This window comes from Drosophila ficusphila, unplaced genomic scaffold (genome assembly GCF_018152265.1).
Source record: "Drosophila ficusphila isolate 14025-0441.05 unplaced genomic scaffold, ASM1815226v1 contig_607, whole genome shotgun sequence".
In the NCBI taxonomy this organism is placed as follows: Eukaryota; Metazoa; Arthropoda; class Insecta; order Diptera; family Drosophilidae; genus Drosophila; species Drosophila ficusphila.
Window position 1 is genome coordinate 1,927,189 of NW_025064537.1, and position 22,026 is coordinate 1,949,214.

At 38.7% G+C, this 22,026-nt stretch overlaps 4 protein-coding genes and 1 pseudogene across 4 annotated transcripts; 3 read left to right on the forward strand and 2 right to left on the reverse strand.

The window, feature by feature from the left end:
• Window positions 1-410: 410 nt before the first annotated feature.
• On the reverse strand, window positions 411-682 carry LOC108089209 (annotated as a pseudogene).
• A 2,924-nt stretch (window positions 683-3,606) lies between these two features.
• LOC108088739 (mitochondrial sodium/calcium exchanger protein) lies at window positions 3,607-5,478 on the reverse strand. Its single transcript, XM_017186722.1, has 5 exons — window positions 5,455-5,478; window positions 5,180-5,397; window positions 4,512-5,118; window positions 3,882-4,409; window positions 3,607-3,825 (listed from the first exon to the last, which is right to left on the reverse strand). The coding sequence occupies exons 1-5, from the start codon at window positions 5,476-5,478 to the stop codon at window positions 3,613-3,615; spliced, it is 1,590 nt and encodes a 529-aa protein (XP_017042211.1). The 3' UTR covers window positions 3,607-3,612.
• Window positions 5,479-6,873: 1,395 nt separating this feature from the next.
• Window positions 6,874-8,606, forward strand: LOC108088968. Its single transcript, XM_017187037.2, is given in 3 exon segments — window positions 6,874-7,334; window positions 7,925-8,193; window positions 8,195-8,606. Coding segments are annotated over 3 exon segments (1,041 nt in total). The 5' UTR covers window positions 6,874-6,919; the 3' UTR covers window positions 8,552-8,606.
• A 2,192-nt stretch (window positions 8,607-10,798) lies between these two features.
• On the forward strand, window positions 10,799-16,154 carry LOC108089679 (basic proline-rich protein). The gene is given in 4 exon segments (XM_017188062.2): window positions 10,799-10,900; window positions 13,901-14,985; window positions 15,048-15,808; window positions 15,810-16,154. Coding segments are annotated over 3 exon segments (2,067 nt in total). The 5' UTR covers window positions 10,799-10,900; window position 13,901; the 3' UTR covers window positions 16,032-16,154.
• Window positions 16,155-17,388: 1,234 nt separating this feature from the next.
• LOC108089122 (sialidase-like) lies at window positions 17,389-20,821 on the forward strand. Its single transcript, XM_017187276.2, has 3 exons — window positions 17,389-17,432; window positions 19,026-19,552; window positions 19,941-20,821. Exons 2-3 carry the CDS (start codon window positions 19,027-19,029, stop codon window positions 20,630-20,632), a joined length of 1,218 nt encoding a protein of 405 aa, XP_017042765.1. The 5' UTR covers window positions 17,389-17,432; window position 19,026; the 3' UTR covers window positions 20,633-20,821.
• Window positions 20,822-22,026: the final 1,205 nt, after the last annotated feature.

A 22,026-nucleotide genomic window follows, 5' to 3' on the forward strand; every position in this document is an offset into this window, starting at 1 on the left:
AGGGCCTGCTGGCGGAATCATTAAAAAGCCAATTTTTTATTGATCTATGGCACTTCAAATGTAACGTCTAAAAAGCGGAATGAAACCTAAAACTAATTTTTATTTTCAGCTACAGTCCAATATACAAATTCTTAGGAACTGAGATTGAGTGAATAATTAATCACGGTGAATATTTAAATTATTTTAATTCGGACTTGATGTATTTAATATAATATATTTCCATGTATGTATTGTAACAGTTATATAATGCATTTATATACCAATATTTTGCGGGATTTTCCTTGGGAGTGACTTTCAAATAATGAAATACATTTTATCTACCCCTTATCTTATCAGATCTAATTTTAAATTGAATATTGTTTCACATAGCTAGCCAGCAGTTTTCCTTATTTTCCCAGCCTAGTCACAAATCAAATCTGCGATTCTCACGTTCGATAAGAAAGAGGAGCAACTCCGTTGGCTGAACTAATTTCTTTCTCGCTGCGGCCTGAGTTATGGAGCTTAAATTGGGCAGACCCCCAAGACCCCGAAAACCGAGGAGGACCACAAAATTTGCATCCCCTCCCCCGGCTCCACCACTTTCCACCGCTTCCCCTTGACGTCCAGTCTATATCTTTTCGCTTCTGGAAGTGCGGAGGCATCTACATAAATGTGGCTTTTCATTAAAATCTAAAAGCATAAATCTAAAAAGTGAAACCAACAATGCCGGAGCAGACACAGGCGGACATCTGCGGTGTGCACCACCCCCGAAACCCCCTCATCCCCCCTTGCCCCCTTCCCACCCCCCTTTCCCCCACTCGATTACCCTCCCTATTTCCCTCGATTCCACAGGATCTGTTGGCTGACTGCTTTATGCCTTTCTTCCTTCCCGTCTGAATTCGAACCTGTTTTTGTTCTTGTATTTGTGTCTGTGTGCGGCTTTTGCGGGAGTGTGCGTGGCGAAAACTAATTGAATTTTGAAATTCAAGTCGAAATTAAAAAATTAGAAACAGCCGGCCGCATTTGGCAATCGCCAGCCGAAATAAACTGTAAACTGTAAAACGGAAATGTATTCGGCAGGTGGAAATTGAAACTGATTGAATTGTAAAGTGAAGCATAAAATGCTTTTGCCTGCGTTGTTTTTGTTTGCAGCTGCCGCCACGCCCACCCACAACCACCGCCCCGCCCCTCCATTCACCCACTTGTTTTTGTTTTTGTGTAATTTATGGTTTTCGATTTTAATTTGCGCACTTAGACTTATTTTATGGGAGTTTTCTCGTTTTTTTTTTTTGCATATTTCGCCGCGCCTTCTGTGTTTTGTCACAACAAAGTGTGGAAATGATTTAGAACGAGAGTTGATTGAGGAATTTAAGGGGCCTCAGAGTTAGAGTTAAAAAATTGTCTATCTAAATATACAGTAAAACAAAGCAATAAATAAATTCATAACATACATGCATTGCGATTATAGATAATCTAAATTTTAAGATTAGATAAATTCTAAGTTATTTGCAACTTAGTAGTATGCTTTCCCGATAAACAATTGCATACAGAATTAAAGTGTTTTTATTTATAATAAAATAAATATATTTTCTATATTTAGTTAGCTTTTTATTCACCCCTTGCTAAAATGGATAGCTGCCCTCGGTGCAAACCCTTAAGACATATGCATTATGATTAGCCACCGTAATTGAAGTTTAACTGCGCGTGTAATAAATGCGATTTTTGGCCATTTGCGACGCATTAAAAGCATAAATAATACAGGGCGAAAGTGTGAAAATAAAGACACGCGATATGTTGTGTTCTTCGGGGCTTCGCCCATTTCTCCAAAGAAATCCAAAGGCATTTCTCAAAACGGGAAGAAATACGGCACAATTTTTGATGAGTTGAGGATTTGGGGCACGCGAAATGGGCGCGAGAAAATGTGCGAAATGCGATATTGTGCGAGGGCATTAAGAACGTGCCGGCATTACCAAACCTAGACCGACATATATGCGTCTGAATGGATGTGGCTGGGACCAAGGATGTGGCAGTGGAACTGGAAGTGGAACTGGATGAGGATGTGGATGTGGATGTGCTGTAGACCGCAAACAAACGACGGCGACTTATTCATTGCGCTTGCCATTAAGGTGGCACTCGCTGCCATTTGGCCATGCCCACTGCCAGGGACCCCAATTCCTTCCTTTCCCCTCCAGGGTGATATATAACACGCTCATAATTGGTCATAAATCTGACAAATGTAATTTGTCATCACTCAAGCAGCTAGCGAACCGGGGACAACATCACCCCAATCCTTCGCAGTCCAAAAAAAAAAAAAAGCGGGTTTTCCGACTTACAGATACCTGGTGCACAGCGCCTTTCGTTTTCAAATAAATAAGTGTCATTGCAGCAAATGTAATTTGGCATTAAAGCCGGAAAATTAATTTGAAATTTAATTGGAATATCCTAAACTTTTTTAAAGTACGTAAACTAAAATATAACTGGTTTAACATCTCATACAATTGGTTTTAAAGTATCACATGTCCTTCAATTACATTTTAAATAATTAATAAAAAAGAAAATATATCAAAAATAATGCTACACAGCCTTTTCAACAAATTGTAAATCTCTTAATAAAATAATAAAGGCAATTAAATATGCAAAACATAAGCACATTATATTGCTTCTTCAAAACCCTGAAGCACTTTTAGCCACCTCAACTTCCTTTAATATTTATTATTCTTTGACCACATCGAAACCATATATCCTTTGAGCTTCCTGGCATGGGAATCCCCCTGATTTCCTCCTTTTTCCCACTTTCTGTCCAGCTGGACGACTTGGCCATGCGACGAGTATACTGAAGTGCCAAAATGAAAAAGGTGCTTGACACAAAATGTCAGCTGGATATTTTTTATTACACAATCACAACAAACACACACATACACAAACACACTCACACGCAATGACTAACACCTTCGAATATGCCCAGAAGCATACTATGTTTTTGTTTTAGTTTCCACACACACACACACACCCACACAGAGACAAACCATATTTTTGGGCACTCCACACATAAGCCACAAAGTAGTTACTTTTTATGCCCGTGAGCCACCCACTCGCACCAACCACTCAGAAAAGGACTTGGGACCCGATTCTGATTGTTTTCCTCAACGCTCACTTGAGCTCGTAAATATTTTACAAGTTTGGCCTGGTCCCCCGGCTCTCGAAACTAATTTCAGCTCTTATAAATGACATACGGCTCCTTTGGTCCGAGGAGGAGCCGCATCTACATTTCGTTATAAATGACTTTGAAAAGGCCTAAACGTTGTAAATGGAGTAAGTGCGTGTTTCTGGTCAGAGCCTCGTCATGAGCATTAAGTTTAAATGGGCGGCAGCAATCAATAGGCCATGATAATTTATGGCGATTATGTCGGCCAAAAGCTGAGAAAGTTGTCCGAGAATATGACTTAATATCAAACTTTGATTTTCTATCAAGGGAAGGAGATAAGTAAACATGATGTGAAGGGAAATCTTTGCTTACGAAATGTTTGCAATATTGATAGGGAAATATTCCTTCATTTAATATTCATTAAATAAACCAGATATAATAAAAATATAATGGAGAAATGGAGTAAATATTTATTGAACTGTAAAAGATTATTTTTTAAGCTCGTAAAGTGTGGCGAGAGAAAGAATCCAACCGTAGTGTACCATCCATTGGATTGTCACATAAAAAACTGTCAATGTCAAAAGGTAAAAGAGCAGCGAAAGGCGAAATTCATAGCCACTCATAGAAATGTGGAGCAAACTGGTCGACAGGATTAGGAAAAGAAAATGAATGCCTGTCTCCGTTGAAGCAGTGATAATTAACTGCAGAATAAACATGGTCAGATTTTAAAGAACTATAATATAAGTTGACAACTTACTTTGCAACTGGGGTTGTAGCATCCCTGGAAATACAGCAAAGGAAAAGCCAAAAGGATGGAATAGGTTACCATGCTCATCACGACTCCAAAGGTGGCATCCCACATTTTCCTCAGCTGCAGACACCTCACGACAATCACCTGGCAGAACATGCCGCCCAACTCAAAATACATTAAAGCCACGACATCGGGCATTACATCGAAATGAACGCTGATGTACTGCCAGGTGATGTTCTCTATCCCGCCAAAAAATAAATTCATGACTGCCGAGCTGGTGATCAAGCCCAGAAGCGCAAAGAGCCAAACATTGTCGGGTCGTCTCAAGGGATGGGTGGAAATGAAGACCAGGATGCTGAGTAGCCAGCAAACAAGGAGCATCATTATCCAGACGAAAGCCTTGAAACCATGGAGGAGGAATATGAATGGCAGGACGATCAGGCAGATACAGCATACATGTTTTCGAAATCCCACCAAAAATCTGTCCTTTGTTATAACCGGAATGAAAAGAGATGCGATAAAGTAGATGGGCATCTGAAGAGGAGATCTTAATTCAATCGAAAATTGATGATATGCTTATCTAGTTTTAAGCTATCTAAAAACCAACAGTTGTCTAAGAACTGGATCTTTACATACCATAATAATTCTATAGATCACATGCAAGTCCTTCATGTTCTTCCTCCCGTTAATTGTCCTTAGCCAAATTTGTTTTTTGGTAAACACTCTTTGCTTTTCATATTTGCCCAAGATCTCATCACCGCTGTCCATATCCCAAAAGATATTTTCTTTTTGTTTCCGTTTTTCAGAGTTCCGTTGGTAAGTTGTGTGTGACACGACAAAAATTACCAGTAAAACTATTACGAAAATATACAGGAAAACGATCACCCGAAATTTAGCTAAATGCTCGTCGGTATTCCCTTTTTCAACTTGGTATGACTTCTTGGTAACTGCGAACAGGTATCCCGTTCCGACTAAAATGAAGGACATGCAGGACCAAAGGGTAACTCCTTCAGCTCGATATCCCTGCGTGCAGATAGTCATAACTCCTATCAGAAAGTATCTCAAAATGTCCCCCACGATTTTGGAGAACTGCACAGGAGTTAAGACCTTTTCCGGAGAATTACAGACCTTCCAGTCACTGATATAATAGGATGCAAAAAAACTTGGCCCAGAAATTAGAAAACTTATACCAAACATTGTCATAGGCGCAAATTGAATAAGTGTCACTAAGTTCGGCACAAAGCTGTAAGACAGTATTAAGAAGAAAATGTCATATGTCGAGACAATATTAGTAAATCACCCACAAATATTTAGTCAGCATGAAAAGCACGCAAAAATATGCCAGTAGTATAACCGCACTTATCAACCCGTAAATTGAAAATGTGGGAATCGGTAAAAGACAAAAGAAAAGTTCTAAGTAGTTAATAAAATACGCAAACAATCCACAGCTGGTTCTACTCGTTGCAAGATCACAAGTCAAATTGACTTGTCGATAAGAATCTTTTGGCAGTACACATCGGCTCTGGAAAAAACCAAGGTTGACTTATCGTTCATGTTTATCCTCTTTGGTACTTGCCACATCTGAGAGCTCCACAAACTCCATAGTTAAAAGATTCCAATAAAAGTTTCAAATTTATTTTTACTTTTGAAGGCGTTACCTAAGGGTTCTAAGTTGAGGATTTACAAAAATATTTCGTTAAGATTTTTATTTATATTTTTAACATGTTTAATATTACAAACAATGCATTTTATTTATTTGTATGTATTATTATAATATACTTCAAACCTTAATAATTGTTAAAAACTATTCATAGTTTTAATCATTACAATGCCAACTATGCGGAATACAAAAAACGAAAGTATGTGGACAAATTATTTTGTTATCCAAACAACTGGCTGTATAGATCTCCAAATTCATTAAGTGAGCCTACTTAGTTCTCATACAGACATCTACGAGGAATTCCAATGGCCTCTGGTCCTCAAGGTGCAGATGCAAATGCACTGCCTTCAAAATGGGTCAACATGTGGTTCATGAGCGATCGCCGTCGTCATCTTCAACGTGACGAGACCCAAGTACACCATATATCATACGTACATATCTCTCCTCTGTTGTTGTTTATCTTTTGTGCCTATCCAGGCCTCAACGGCTAAAGATTCGAATTTTCGCCGTAATGAAACTTGATGCGACACATTTGGCAAATTGCCTTCGCATCATCAGCAGGCATCAACATCGCCCGAAAACATGATATTCCGTTTTTTCGGTCTCCAAGAGAAAATCCGAGAACTTGCGAGCTCGTCTCAATTAGCGCCAATTGAATTATTACACGTCGACACTCATTCAATTTTCAGTGATAGGGGAAAAAGCCCACGGGCAAGTGTTCGCAGGCTTCTGATGGACGAGTGTGTCTGAAAAGAAAAATGATGGAATGCCCTACCGAGATTTAATCGGAGATCGGAGCACCAAGGTCCATACAAAATTTGTATTGCACAACAAATAGGCTGACCCTAAAGCTTATAAAAGTATTACAAAATTAATAATAATATTACTTTTTACAAACTTAATCCTTAATTTATAAAGCGCATCTACCTTAACACGTATAAGATACTAATTTTTTCGGTCGAAAACTCAAACTAACAAAAACTAAAATAAATAATGTACATATTTTTTTTTTGACACTTAATTTATGTAAATAGATGTATTCCTTAAAACTTTAAGTATTATTAAGCAATTTTTCAATCATCTGGATAAATTCACAAAACACGTAAATACTTTCTTACTTTCTTTATTGCAATCACAATATAAATTGTTTTGACAGTTATGTTTTTTTAAACTGTTTAAAAAAATATTAAAATTTGGTTTTGAATCACTATTGTTAATTTTTGAATATTACAATAAATCGAATATGCCTTATGCCGAATCGTAGGGCATCGTCCCACGCATTTGCCACTTTCCTCGGATAAACGCGTCGCAGTTGTGCCGCCTGCCTCCAGTTCGTCCGCACCATTCAATCAGTAAAGATCAGTTTCAATTCGTCGCGATCAAGATGAGATCCTGGTATTTGACACTCAGCCTGTTGCTAATCGCAGCATCCATATTTCACTCCGCTGAAGCTCGAGGCGGAAGGGGGCGTGGCGGTGGTTCATTTGGAGGCCTCTTCGGCGGATGGCGCAAGTACAAGAAACCATCTTCGTCGGGCGGTGGAAGGCGGGTGGTGAACGGTTCGCCGGTGCACACGGCGATGACGGTGCCAAAACCACCACCACCACCTGCACCACCGAAGCCGATAATGCCCTCCAAACAGCAGATTCCCAGCTATCCGCGCCAGCAAATGCCAGCGGGCTACGGCTACGGATCGTATCCTGGCCAAGGAAGCGGGACGTACTACGCAAATGCCCAGGCTTTGCCAGCGGGAGCGGTTTACTACGCCCAACCACCTGTGGGAATGAATAGGGGACTGGGTGAGTATCTAGAGTGATATTTAAGTTAAGTGAAGCTTTCAACTCGTAAAAGAAAATGAAAGTGAGATAAAAATAAACATGATAAATAAATATGTAATTGTATAAAAAATCAGAACGGTTCAAGCGAACAAAATTGGTACGCAGAAAATAGTTTATGTATGAGAGCAGTTGATTGATTTTTTTAATAAACACTTGAATAAAACCGGCTACTTGCAACCAAAATTATAATTTAATTTTTTAAATCTTTTCAATATTAAAAAAAATATAAAGTATTTATTATATTATTTTAACATAAAATAAAAACAATTTCTCATTTTGTGCGGTAAATAGTATAAAAGATCTAAAAGAAAATATATTTTTTTATGCTACTCAAGTTGTTTCTATATTTTATTACTTAGCGTACTAATATTCATTAAAATAACCACTCAATTTGAAGCATATCGGACTGAAAACCTTTTCAGTTGTATAAGAAATCTAGATATAGCTTTTCTTTACAGCCAAAACCTCAAAGTCACTTAATAATTTCTTAGTCCATATTAACCGAAATAATTCAGTAGTTTTATATGTCCCCCTTTTATTCAACTACACAGGCACTGGGGATTTCCTAACCGGAATGCTGGCGGGTCACATGATGAACAACCTGCTGTTTGGCCACCGTCACCACGCATACCACAGAAATCGAGAGGAAGTTCCGTCACCGGAGGGAAATGGTCGCCAGATCATTATCGTGAACAATGGTCAACAGGCGGGAGTTGCGCAGAACGAAACCACCATTTCGGGGGAAGCCTCTGCTGTAGTGCCTCCTGAAAATCCAATAACAGAGGAGGAGGAGGAGGGGCAGGGCGAGGGGGGAGGGGGAGAGTGAGTCCGTTTCCAGCGAGGAATCCCCGGAATTCGAGGCCACTCCTCAACCATATCCAGATGGCGGCATCATATGCTTTCCCATCATGCTCAACGAAACAGATCCCGAAAACTCGGAGGTGATGCGAGAAGTCGAGCGGGTGGTTTGCTTTCCAGCACCGCCCCACAATCCGGACATCCAGCCCACCATAACCACTGAGCCACCCATTGTTGCCGGCGATATTGTCAGTGGTGCGGAGAATGGCTCGGAAGGCGGTGGACGTGATGAGGTCAGCAATGGCGGCAGTGGTGGCCCAATCGAGCTGGCCAACTTTGTTGCCACAAGAGCTGCCGCACTGGAAGTGCGCTCCTCTTGAGTACTCCTAAGATAGACTATAAGTAAAATAAAGTTAAATAAACATTGATAACTTATTGGCAACTGCTGTTTTTCATCTGGTGTACAAAACTTTTTTACATGGGTCCTCTGTATTGGGGAGTGAAAAACTTAAAGATAAAGTCTTTAATGCTAATCACTAATTTTTGTTGATTAACAAAACAAAGGTTGACTATTAAGTATTGAAAATGTTTAGACTTAAAAAACTTTGGTATTATTTATATTTAGGAAGCTTAGTCACGATAGTAGTCTTGAGTAATATATAGCTTTTAGTTAAATTTAAAAGTTAAAGGGATAGCTTTTCACCTTTACCAAGTTTTAGTTGTCACCACGCAAAAAGGTGACCCAAACCAGAAGACCACAAAAATAAAACAACGTCAGAAACATCCTTGACTTTATTAAAATTGCTAAGTTGGGAATACACTCGGAAAAATTATTTCCTAAAAGTATGTTAGGTTTTGTTCGTTAACATATTTTGTTAACAGTTTAATTTTACCTACTATGCGGTTTACAAACTGTAGCTTTTGTTTCTATGTTAATGGTGGTATAATGTTTAAAATCTTAGTGCTAAGTACATTTTAAAAACTCGATAATTGAAAATTTCATGAAATTACAAATATTAACCTAGAGCATCGGTTTAAAAATATCTTTCCTTTTACTTAATAAAGTTATAGATTTAAACACTTAATTTTTGTAATACCACTTAAATTATAATATTTTTCTTTCTTATCATGACTACTAATAATTCGGCAACATTTTAGCGTAGTACCCTAAACAATAATATAATAGCTGAGCTTAAAAATACAACAGGCAGAGCGCTACGCCAACTGCGACTTTGGCAGCGACGTCACCGTCGACTGAGACGTTGACTTTGGTGTTGATGGCAAATAAAAACGAAAACAATAAACTAGAATAGCGGATTTATGACAGTGTTTGAACTTCAAGATACCTTGTACCATTTTCTGTTGTGATATAGTATATTACCCACTGTGTTTTTAACACGAACATTCGCTTAAAAGCAAATATAAAGTTAGCTAACTGTACTGTTGACACTTTACAAAAATACTCAATACTTTAGTTTAAAAAATTTCAGTCCGTGCATTTTCGTTTTCTCTACGTTTCTCTTGAACAATATACCCGTTTGCACCTCAAGTAATGGGAATAGTCAAAACAAAAACAAAGTAGCGACACGAGCTCAAAACACGCAGACAAAAGCCTTTTGTGAGTGCGAGTGTGAGCGTGCGATGATCCAACAAGAGCAATGAAGCTCACTTGGCGCTCATTAAATCCACCAACACCCACAACAAAAACCGCAGTAGAAACTACAGCAACAAAGTCGAGCAATAAAGTAAATAAAAAGAACGGTTGAACGCGAAGAGAATATGACGTACAGTTTTGACATTCATAAGTTCTGAGTAGCTTTGCCAAGTAATATCATTCACACAAGTTGGAAAAAATAAAAAAATTTAAATATGTATATAGTATAGTAACATTTTATAGTAATATATTTATTTCCGGATAAAAGTGTTTTGTAAGTTTTAAAATCAGCTTTTAAATGTATAAAATTAAACAGACTGCCAAGGAATAAAATAGTTAAAGATTCCTTTAAAACCACATATGTATCTTTCATTTAATTTTGATCAAAACAAAAGACAAGGACTGTAAATTTTGTATTTAATTTTTTATTTTTTGGGTTTATCGTGTTAATCTTGTCTCTTACGCTAATCCTTATCTTATGCACTCTTAATTCCCTGGATGATTGTACAAAAGCACAAAGATAAAAGCTGAAGAACAATATGAGAAATTCCCTTAGGAGGCGCACACTAAAAAGCTAAAATTAAATAAAAGTGCCCAAGAGACAATATAGTAACACCAAAAACGTCAAACATAAAGAGAAATCGGTGGGGAGCATTCGGTAAGCCCACAGAAAAAAATCGTAACACTGTAGCACTTAAAACATAAATATTTTAAGCATAAAAAGTTTATTTAAATAATATTTTTATTATTTACATTATATTATTTATTTAATATTTTTTTTAATATTTTAAATATTTTTAAAAGTTTTTATTCGTCGTTCGAAAATTCAAATAAAAAGGGTCAATGCATGCTGATTTTTTTTAGTGTGCTGACCACTGGCACGCCAGCAGCTTGTTGGATTCGCTCCCGCTGTCGCTGCTCTGCTGCCGCTCTGCTCGCCGCAGTCCGCTCCAGGGGAAAACGCTAAATACGGACGGTTTTTCAGCTCAATTCAGTTGTTCGAGAAACTTTGCACGAAACAAAAGCGAAAATCGCACGCGGTGAATAAATCAAGCGGAATAAAAAGCAAACAAAAGTAAATATTAAACTAATTAAGGATTAATACATCTCAAAACGTGCGGTGTTGTGTCAAAATTAGGGTTTATAAAAATTACTTGTTTTGAATTTTTTAAGGCTTGAAAAGCAAGTTCATTGATTTAAATTTTAAAAGCTAATTGCGGGGACAGCTTTTTGTTTATTTCTTTTTTGCATTGCTTGTACGCCTTGAAGGTCACTCCAAAACAAAATAAAAAAATTTTATTTGAGGAATCGCCAACACAAGCCAGACATATTAAAAGGCTGTTGCCCATCAAAATCAGTTTGAGGTTCATAAATGCTTTAAAGTATTGAATGGCCAAATATATTATATTACCAAATGTTTTGGTATAAAGTGCATACAGCCCTCTGAACATTGGAGTTTTTTTATTTACTACATAGACGAATTTGCGTTGTGCACTCAACAGGTTGATTTAAAATTAGAAAATTCTATTTTGTTATGAATAAATCTCTGTAGATGAGAAAGAACGCATTTGAAAAGGCGGGAACACATTATACATATGTACACATTTTCAACAAAGTAAATTTATGATTTGATGCATTGAGGCAGAACCAATTAGAACGGAACTTATGGAGGTCGAACTAAACATTCTAGGAATTGGGAAAAACTCATTAACTCATTAAGACTAGCTTAGACTTTTAATTTCAGGCACACAAGTAGTATTTTAGTAAAATACAAAAATGCTAATAGAAAAAGTATCATTTCAGTATAGTTCTTTAGCCGGCTTTGGCACGTTATTGCAACAATTGTAATAGGTTTGAAAGCTAGTGTCATAATTTTGAAGTATTAGATCATCAGATCATTCATAGTAATCTGTAGAAACAGCTGCTATATCTCATTTGAAAAACAATAATACTAAATTTAACATACATAAATTAATTTTGTTTTGAGAGCTGCTTATTTACTCAGCTGCACATTACTATTTTTGCCATAACCATTTTTAAAAATCACCCACTCAAAAACTCACATAACTAACCGGCTTTCGACGCCCCATTAACTTTTTTTTTTATATCTTTCGTCTCTGGGATATCGCATTTCTGCCATATATTATGTAAGACATGTTCAAACAAAGCTCTCTTCAAGGCTTAACAAATAAGTGATTCATTTATTATTGAAGAAACCAATTCTATTGAAACGTTGGTGGTCAAACCCGAGCACATTGACATCTGACACAAGATAAGAGGCATCTGATAAGAAAACGTTTTCTAGACTATTTCTCTCAATGAGTAACCTTAATTTTGTGCGTATTTTCGTAAAGAGTCATTAATGGCTGGGCATTTTTGATCAGAATATTAAAAAACATTTAGAATTCATGTTTTTTTTTTTTGTACAATTATGACGATTGGTGATTTTCTATATAATTTTTTTGACTTCTAACGCGTGCTAATCTGTAAGCGTTTTGACATCTGACTTTGTACAGCGATAAGCGCATGATTTCTGGACCAAACCTCTCAATAAATAAGAAGTCCCATCCGGCGCTAGTATAATTCGCAGAAATCGAGAGACAATGAGTAAACAATCGTGATGTAAACAGCTTCGTGTGGAACGATTTCCCCGTTGACGTCATAGCTGCGCATGCGTTGCAGTTCAGTGGTTTTATTAGTCATCAAACTGGTTTATCACGTTGTTAGCATCGCATGAAGATGCATTTCACCGGGTCCATGCGACAGATCCAAACAAAAGACTACTAAAATCACAGGTAGAATTGTTTGTTTAGAAAAATATTAGAACTGATGACTAGCTCAAACTAGTTTATCACATTTGCATTTCTCCCCGAATGCATGTGACAGATCTAAACAAAACACAGCTACATTTTATTTAGAATTTTTTGTTTAAAAAAATTATTAGAATCTGTAAACTAGTCATCAAACTAGTTTATTGCATTTTTAGCACCGCTTGCAGTTTTCTTCGAACGCATGTGTATGATCTCAACAAAAGTTTGCTACAATTGCAAATAGAATCATTTGTTTAGAAAAAATAAAAAAGAATTCTCAACAAAATAACGGTTTAATTGTGTTCCAAACAAAGAAAAAATATGGATTATTTAACTTTGTTTCTGTTTCTTGAAATAATTTGATTTTAAGCCTAATAAACAAAAAGGGTTTTTCTTTGGTGCTATTAAAAGGCAAAAAAAGTGATTTTATGAATTCAAAATTATATTGTATCAATCCACTTTAGTTTGGCAACAATTTTGTAATTTTTTATTAGGCTTCTGGCCCAATAAAAAAACTTCCGTCAGCCTTGTAACCCCAAGACTTGACCTCCAAATCCGTCTGTTTGTAGTTCTGGGCCTCAGGCTGGGTGTGTTGGCGAACTGAAGGCGAAACTCAATGGAGTGTAGCCACGCGAACGCGACAAGCCGCCCAAATCAGCAAGTTAATTACCATTAGTCGGACGCCCAAGACACGCATAACGCGCTTCTAATTTGGTCAAAAAGAAGGAGGCAGGCCTTACCAAACCTACTGTAAATTTGGTAATCGGGGCGTGACACGCGTCACTGTTCAATAGTTCAAGTGGATAAGGAAAGTGCCAGAAGTAAGGAGAATCGTAGCTTTGTAAAAGCGATAGACCTACAAATTTAGTCTGTAATTTGCAGTTGCTTTATCGTAATTCTGACTTATTACCAGTGTAAATTGAATCAATTGTTTTTACGCAAACATGAAAATAAAGCCAAGCTGACTGATGATGACTGACACCGCGTACGAAATCAGGGTGCCGTAGGGGAATAAATAAAAAGAAATTATATAAGTTGCTTTTATACCCTGTAATAAGTCTAAATATAAAACGAATTTCAATATTAAAGTTACATTAACAAATTATATTAACAAAATAACAAAAATTTTTAGTTCTACTTACGTATTTAAAACTTGACAGCTGATCATGACTGTCCAAGGGTTTTCCCATACATTATAATATTTAAAATAAACTTAGACTTACCCCGAATTCATTGTGAGTAATTGAGAATTGAATCTATTTTAGAATGACGATTTATCCGAGGCGGCTCAATGGCAGCCTAGTGGTAGTGGTGCTCCTGGTTTTGGCGCTAAACACCGAGGATGTGGATGCCAAGTGGAAGTTTGGCGGCGGCAGCAAATCCCGCGGTAGCTCCAGTAGCTCCAGCAGCAGCAGGCGGACGCACACCTACACACCTTCGTACCACCCGGCTCCGGCGCACCACCCGGCACCAGCGCACCGCCCAGCTCCGAACGTGGATAACGCGAGGCTGTCCTACGGAGGTAGCTCCCAGCCGGTGAGCAAGGTGAGCACTTCGCAGACCCACAGTGCTGCTCCCTCGGCGCCCGCCTCTCCGATTGGATGGAATGTGCCTGCCAAGCCGCAAGGACCTCCGCCGGCGTACTCCGCCTCGAATACTGCTGGTGGGGCTCACACCAACATCCACGAGCGTCCGCCGGCCTACAATCCCTCCTACAAGCCAGCGCCCCCCAGCTACTCGGCAGCCACCCAAACCCACAGCAACACCAATCTGCAGAATGCACCGCGCCCAGCAGGAGTTGCAAGTCCCAGTTCCAGTTCCAGTTCGAGTGGTCCGCACTACTACGGCACATCTGGCTACCGGGGCCGCAATAACTCCACCGGTGGATTTGGATCTTCGGGTGGTTACCACCAACCCATTACGGCCACAAATGCCCACAACGTGCAGTCGAGCTATCCGCGCCAGCAGTTGCCAGCTGGCGCCACCTACCATCCGGCGGGTCAACTTCCCGCTGGCGCCACCTACCACCCAGCAGGCCATTTGCCGGCAGGAGCCTCTTACCACCCAGCGGGTCAAGTGCCCCACGGAGCCACCTACTATCCAGCGGGTCAGGTTCCTGCCGGAGCCACTTACCATCCTTCCGGAGGCTATCCCTCCGGTGGTTACCCGGCTGGTGCCACTTACCACCCGGTTGGACAAGTTCCCCACGGAGCCACCTACTATCCACAAGGACCCGTCGCCGGTGGAGTGCCGGCGGGAGCCACCTTCCTGCCCGCCGGAGGAGCCCTGCCAGCCGGAGCTGTCTTCTATCCTCAAGCACCGCAGAAGTCTTCCTCTGGTTTGGGATTGGGTGAGTTAAAGGCACTCTTTTGAAGTAGAAATCTTTCTTTACCAATATTACTTTTTCTGCAGGTACTGGTCTTATTGCTGGAGCTCTGGGTGGTGCCATCCTGGGTCACGCCCTTACTCCCACTCAAACCCGAGTGGTGGACCATTCCTATTCCGGTGGCGGAGGAGGTTATGGTGGCGGTGGCAACCAAGGTGGCGACGACAAGATCATCATTATCAACAACGGACCGCCTGGATCGGTGACCACCACGGATGTGGGATCGGGCACTACGGTGATTAATGCTGGAGGAGCTCAGCCAGCTGCTTCTCCCTCGCTGCCTGTGCCGCCTTCCTATGCTGCTCCTCCTGCTCCTGGTGCTCAAGCTGCTCCCGTGCCTCCTGCTCCGTCGGCTGCTGGTGGGGTTCCATTGGCGCCCTTGGGTCCATCCCCACCAGCTCCTGCTGATCCATCGGCTCCTGCTCCCGCCCCTGGAACTCCTGTTGCTGCTGGAATTCCTGTTGCTCCTGGAACTCCGGTTGCTCCTGGTTCTCCAGTTGCTCCAGTTGCTGCAAGCCCAGCGGATCCCAATGCCCCAGTTCCACCGACCCCAGGGGCACCAGCTGACCCCAATGCACCACCGGCTGGCCAGATTATTTGCGTGCCCGTAAAGATACCGAAGCCAGATCCGCAGGATCCCACCAAGACGATTGAGGAGGAGCAGATCGCCTGCTATCCGGCACCACCGCCGGAAGCCGCTCCTCCAGCCAATGGAACGGCACCGGCCGTTCAAGAAGCTGTTCCTGCTCCGGTTTCCGCCCCCGGATCCGTTCAACTGGCCCCCCTTCCAAGCCACCACACCCGTGACCATTCCCGAGGGATCTGTGCCCTTGGCCCCCATTATTCCCGGAGGTCAGCCGGACATCATGAAGATGCCAGGTCTAACGCAGGCTCGCTTGTCAGCGGAATCGGGACTGAAGGATGCGCACAGTGTGGCGGAGCGATCCTTTGGGCACTTCAGCCTCATCTCCACGGTGCTGACCCTGATGGTGGCCTTCTGCCTCCACTGAGAACCCATCTCCACATAAGCCCTTCCCCACTCAAGGACGCAGTGTCATTTGCAACCGCAGAGCTTTATCTAATTTATTTCCATTTTGTGGAATACGAGATTCAAATGGATTTGTATGTCTAACCCCCCAGAGGGTTCTTCTTATATATTTTGTAAAAAATCGAATTTTTGATATATACTCGTAGTTCTGTTAGACCTTAAAGTAAGCCACCAATAAATAAATCAAGCTATCAACATTCACAAGTGTCGGTTTCTAAAAGGGGTATTGGGACCTACGGATTTATAAAGCTAGCTTTACAGAGCGACAATTAAATAAAACTTGAATGAAACTAATGATTTTTAATCTTGCTTAAAAAAGGTATTTTTTAATATTTCATTATATGTGCTTTCCTGATGGTACAGTGTTTCAAGTTGATAAATTGACAACTAATACTCTAATATTCCAAAACTAAAAAAAAATGTTATATGATAATACATAATATATTTTTTAAGGTAATACATAGGTAATAATAACATATGCAATATCATTTGAAAACTAGTATTATATGCAAGCTTTTTTTTTTTTAAATCATTTATGAATTTAGTTTAAAATTTTATATTTTTCTTAGCAATAATTTAATTTACACGAATGTGGGGCAAGAAAGTTTTTGGTTCTATGTTAGATAATTTTTTTTTTGAAAGCGTTTGAAGAACAAGTAACTTGATTCAGACGAATCTGTCGTCAGCAAACCGAAGTCAAATTTTTTTTTATTCAACAAGTTTTTTTTTATTATTTTAATTTTTTTCAAACTTAAGTTTAATTCGTAAACTAAAAAAAATGTCTGCACCTTCTTCAGTTCTAAAGATTTTATCTTAATACTTCTAATTCCTTCAAATGAAAACAATAAAACGGTTTAAAAATGTTTGACAAGAACATCCAAAAAAATTTTAAATTTTAAATGTGTGTAGGAAAATAATTAACATTGGATTTATTAAACAAATAAAATTTTTGTTCGTCTTTTAAGCGGTGCGAAAATAACTTTCTTAAATCCATCGAAATAGTATTAAAAACTGAAAACTTTGTATTATTAGTTTGCTTAAAGAAAAAATAAAAATAATAAAATTTTAGTTGTAAAATAACAAAATTACACCTAAAAAATGTTTTTACCTTGTTGAGCACTTTTTAAAAAATATATTAATATTGTGGTATGAAATTCTTTCTGTGTAGTTTTATTTTTAGATTCAACATACATCTTTTTTATAATATTCAATAATGGGTAAGATACAAGCTGCTCAGCTGCTGCTTTGCTCCCCGAAGTCTTCTTCAGAGCAAAACACAAAACGATAGCAATTTTTTGTGGTCAGTTGATCGAGAAACTTTGTACAAACCGAAACAAAATTTGGTGCGCCGGAATAAAGCGAAGTAATTATCAAATATAAAGTGGTTTCCATTTAAAGACAAGGGTGGGGTGCTGACCATCGAAATTAAGAAAATTGTGTCTTCCAAAGCAGACAGCTGCAATATATAATTTGGTGTTGTTTTTTGTTTTTATATGTATACCTTGAGGAAAAAATGCAAATAATAAATTGTGATGAAAATTATACAAATCTGCTCAAGCAACAAATCCGATTCAATGCGTAATTGCTGTACAATAAAACTTTCTAATTTTGATTTTGTAAACTGGATTTTATTTGAATATGTCTCCGATGTATACAGCAAAAACCAAATTAAAATTGATTAGGCATGTGTCATATCTGCAGACTCATTATTGGGCAGCTTTAATTGAATATTTTGTATATAGTAGTCATTTATAAAAACGACCTGTTCAATTTAGGCTAACAAAAAAGGTTTTAGAAATTTGTAATCTTCATAAACATACTCAATTATGTCTTCTTATTTAACTATCTCATTTACAATTTCTTTTATGATACGAAAATAAAATACAGCATGAAAGTTAATTCTTTATAATTATAGAGTTTTTGTTTTTAGATTTGATAAAGATAAGCGATCAATTTATGCCAATTTTTGGTTAAGAGAAAGCAGACTTAAGAGAAACTCATGCAAAGAGATAAGAGTGTTGCGAATTATGCGAGTTTCAGTATATGTACATTTATATATCTCATTAGCTGGTGTTTTTTGCTATAGCTGCTGAACTTGAGGATGCATAAAGAACTCGACGTCACACTGATAAACAAAACACGAACGTATTTATGAGGAAAATTGTTAACCTAAGACCGATTTTGCATTAAAGTGTTTTGTTTCTTAAGGCCAGGTTCCTCTGAAAAACGTACTTTTTTCAATTAATTTTATTTTCATAACAAAAAATGTTGAGTATTCAATTTTTTTATATATGAAAGTATGTATATGAAATTACTAAAAAAAATTTTTTAAATTTTTTTTTCAAAATGGCGGTCCTGAAAATGACTGCTGAAACTCCTCCGAATCGTAGATGGATGACACGATTACTTGAAAAATAATTATCTGAATGCAAAAACCAAAATAGTTTCGTGTTCTGCATCGAAGTAGCTATGGTCGGTACCAGAATGAAAAATTTTCCATGAAAAATAAAAAAATGGCGGACTTTTGAATTTTTTTTAACCCTTTTTTTCACTTATAATTGTTTATAACTTTTTTAAAAAATAATGAATATTTCTGATTCTGGTACCGGCCATAGCCAGACATATTAAGAGTAAAATGCCGTTTGGTTCAAATCGATAAGTGCCATAGTTTTGAAATGAGAGTGTCATCCATGCGAAAAAACGTGGTTCGGAGAAAATTCAGTTTAAAGTTTTTAAGGCGTTCGATCGGCCGTACTACCAGCAGCGCTCCTCACTCTTTTACACCTACTTCTCGGCCTTGCTGACCTTCGGGACTTATTTTATACTATTTCGACAAGTATATAGTAGCAATTTATGAAAAAAAAAAATTTTCATTTTTTCAAAATTGTTGAGAGGAACCTGGCCTTAAGATCGGTACATTGTGTTACCTAATATAAATAATTTTAACTCATTTCAGAATGCTTTTAAACTTAGAGCGGCGCAGTGGCGCCCTGATCGTGGTGCTTTACCTAGTCTTGATCCTAGCCACCGGAGATGTGGATGCCAAATTTAAATTTAGATTGGGAGGAAGAAAGTCCTCCTCGCACTCATCTCATCGGTCCTCATCCCATTCATCCCATTCGTCCTCATCCCACTCTTCTCCTTCTCACTCCTACTCTTCCCACTCGTCGCCTTCTCAGTCCTACTCTTCCCACTCGTCGCCTTCTCACTCCTACTCTTCTCCTTCACACTCGTACTCCTCCCACTCGGATAGTGGGGGACTTTTAGGCGGCCTAACTTTTAGTCGCAGGCACCGCTACCGTGGATCCCACTACAACAACCGCAACCGAAACCACAACAGCACCACTGGTGCAGGAAATACGTATTACAATCCTGAAACACTTCCGCAAGGAGCCACCTATTTGCCCGCAGGATCATCCATGCCAGCAGGAGCCGTTTACTATCCCCAGGCGCCTCAAAAATCTTCCTCAGGCTTGGGATTGGGTGAGTTTGGAGCGAATTAAAAATAATTATAAATACATTATTAATTCATCATTTTAAATACCAAAGTGTTTTTTTTTTTTTTTTGGCAGCCAGAGAATGTTGTTTCATATCCAAATGTGGATATTATCAGAAAATTTTAAAAAATGCGTAATAATAGCCAAAAACGAAATAGCGTTCTAACGTTACTGAAATAATGTGAATAAGAACGAAATACATATAAGAAAAACACAATATCAACACAAATTATATTATTCAACATTAAAATAAGATTCAATGAACATACATATATGTACATATATACATACGAGTCAAATTATAATTCCCTCTGCAAGTCATAATAATTTCCAAGTAAGCACATTACTTACTAGTATGAATCACTTTCTTATAGGCACTGGTCTCGTCGCTGGAGCCGTGGGTGGAGCCATCCTGGGACACGCCCTTACTCCGACTAACACCCAAGTGGTTGGCAGTTCAGCTTCCTCCTCCGGTGGCCACGGAAGTGATACCAAGATCATCGTGATCAACAACGGACCTCCTGGACCAGTGAACACAACTGATCTGGGATCTGGAACTACAGCGATGAATGCAGCAGGAAATCCAGAATCGGTTTCTCCTTTTCTGCCTGTGCCTCCTTCGTATGCAGCTCCCCCGGCACCTCCGACCTCTGAATATCCAGGACTACCAGTTCCCCCAGCTCCACCAGTTCCTTCCCTGGATCCCCTGCTACCAACACCGGCTGATCCATTCACTCCTCTTCAGCCAAATGAAACTCCTATTGCTCCTGGAACTCAGGGTGCTCTTGAATCTTCTGGTCCGCTGGCTGCCTCAGATGCAGTTGTTCCCAGTGCGCCACCTGATGGCCCCCTCATTTGTGCTCCTATAAAAGTGACTCAACCGGATCCAAATAACTCCACTCAGACCGTAGAGGTGGAACAGATCGCCTGCTATCCAGCACCACCACTGCCTCCGGATTACGAAGATATCAGTATATCTGGATCCCAACTGGCACAAAGGACCCTTGGACATTTAACCCTCATCCAGAGCTTGGGGATATTAGTTGCGAGCTACTGTTTTTACTGAAAACCGATACTGCAAACATCTTTATAACCAATTCTTACTTAAAGACGAAGTGCTAACCGGGAAGTCTTTTTTAATGAGTCACATACTTCAAATGGTTTCATTTGCCTGCGATAGCATTTTTAAGAAATGACTCTTAAGAATTTTATATATAATTAATAAAACTTCCTAGATATGTATTTGTTACAGTGGCCCAACAAAAACCTGATAAAAAATATAACCCACGACTTTTATAATTTAATTGAATACTGAGTAGTTAAAAACTCGTAAAAAACGATAGATTTCTATCCAAATACAGGCACGTATTGTTTTGAGTTGTCACCACTTCTTTAAACAACCCAGAACTGAAATTCTGTCCACTAAGTTTACAGTTTAAAGTTACAAGTCATCTTAGTTGCCAATCAGTTGCTACTGGAAACCAATGAAAAGCATTCCATTGAGTGATGGAAAAGAAATAAAATCATGTGCTGAGCGAACGCGACTTGGATATCAAGGCAAATCTGGAGCCCTCTATCCCAGGGGCTTCCCCGATTTCCGATGCCTCAGGAATTTCATCGGGCAAGAAAAAGCCTAGCGTGCAAAAATTCATTTGACAAAAATGAGTTCGCAGCAAGCAATATTTAAAAGTCTTCCCTCTCCTCAAGTTTCAATTCTATTTTACTTGTCACAGTTTTAGGAACATCGAGAAAACAATTACATAAAACCCTAGCTCAAAAGATAACTAGGTAATATGATATATTTCTAACCTGCCCGATCGATAAAATATTCTTGCTAACACTTTTTTAAAAAAAAAGTTGTATGAGTAGCAAAACTTCCTTTCTTTCTTTACAAAGGTAATACAGAACGCTAATTATAATTGTTACCTTAAAATGTGTAAGCTTTTCTTGTCTCAATATTTTAAGCTGTAATTTTTTTAGTTAGCCTTAAAATTAGTTTCGCTAAATCATCGCTCTGACCGCCCATTTGGCTTTTCTTGTAATTCCTAATAATGAGAAATGTGTTTTTTTGGAAGCCCCAAACACTAGCAAAATGTTTTTATTTTGCACGCGCAAACTGCTCTGATAATGGCAAAGCATTATCACCTCAATCCGATCCAGAGGAATATTTAAAAGGCGGGCTGTTTCTTTCTACGATCAGTCGTTCTGAAAACTTAGCACGGAGCAAAATCAAAAATCACTCACGGCAGAAACAGCTATAGAAATAATTCTCATTAAAAGTAAGTTAAATTAACAGAACTATGGTAATACAGGGGTATCTTTAGTCAAGGATTTTAAGGGTTATTCAAATGCAGAATCACTAGAAAAGTTTAAAATATTAAAAACGCTTAATTTAAAATTAAAATAAAGGTCTTTAAATCAAGAGACACTTTAAGTTTTGAGTCCGCCCCTAAGAGAATT

What these genes read in the sequence shown, in the direction of transcription:
- LOC108088739 (XM_017186722.1), bottom strand. Translation starts at nt 5,478, where the DNA reads ATGGAGTTTGTGGAGCTCTCAGAT. An exon ending in AGTTTGTGGAGCTCTCAGAT is followed by an intron (nt 5,398 to 5,454) that starts GTGGCAAGTACC and finishes GGTTTTTTCCAG; the next exon opens with AGCCGATGTGTACTGCCAAA. An exon ending in TGATCTATAGAATTATTATG is followed by an intron (nt 4,410 to 4,511) that starts GTATGTAAAGAT and finishes TCTCCTCTTCAG; the next exon opens with ATGCCCATCTACTTTATCGC.
- LOC108089122 (XM_017187276.2), top strand. Translation starts at nt 19,027, where the DNA reads ATGCTTTTAAACTTAGAGCGGCGCAGTGGCGCCCTGATCGTGGTGCTT. An exon ending in TTCCTCAGGCTTGGGATTGG is followed by an intron (nt 19,553 to 19,940) that starts GTGAGTTTGGAG and finishes ACTTTCTTATAG; the next exon opens with GCACTGGTCTCGTCGCTGGA.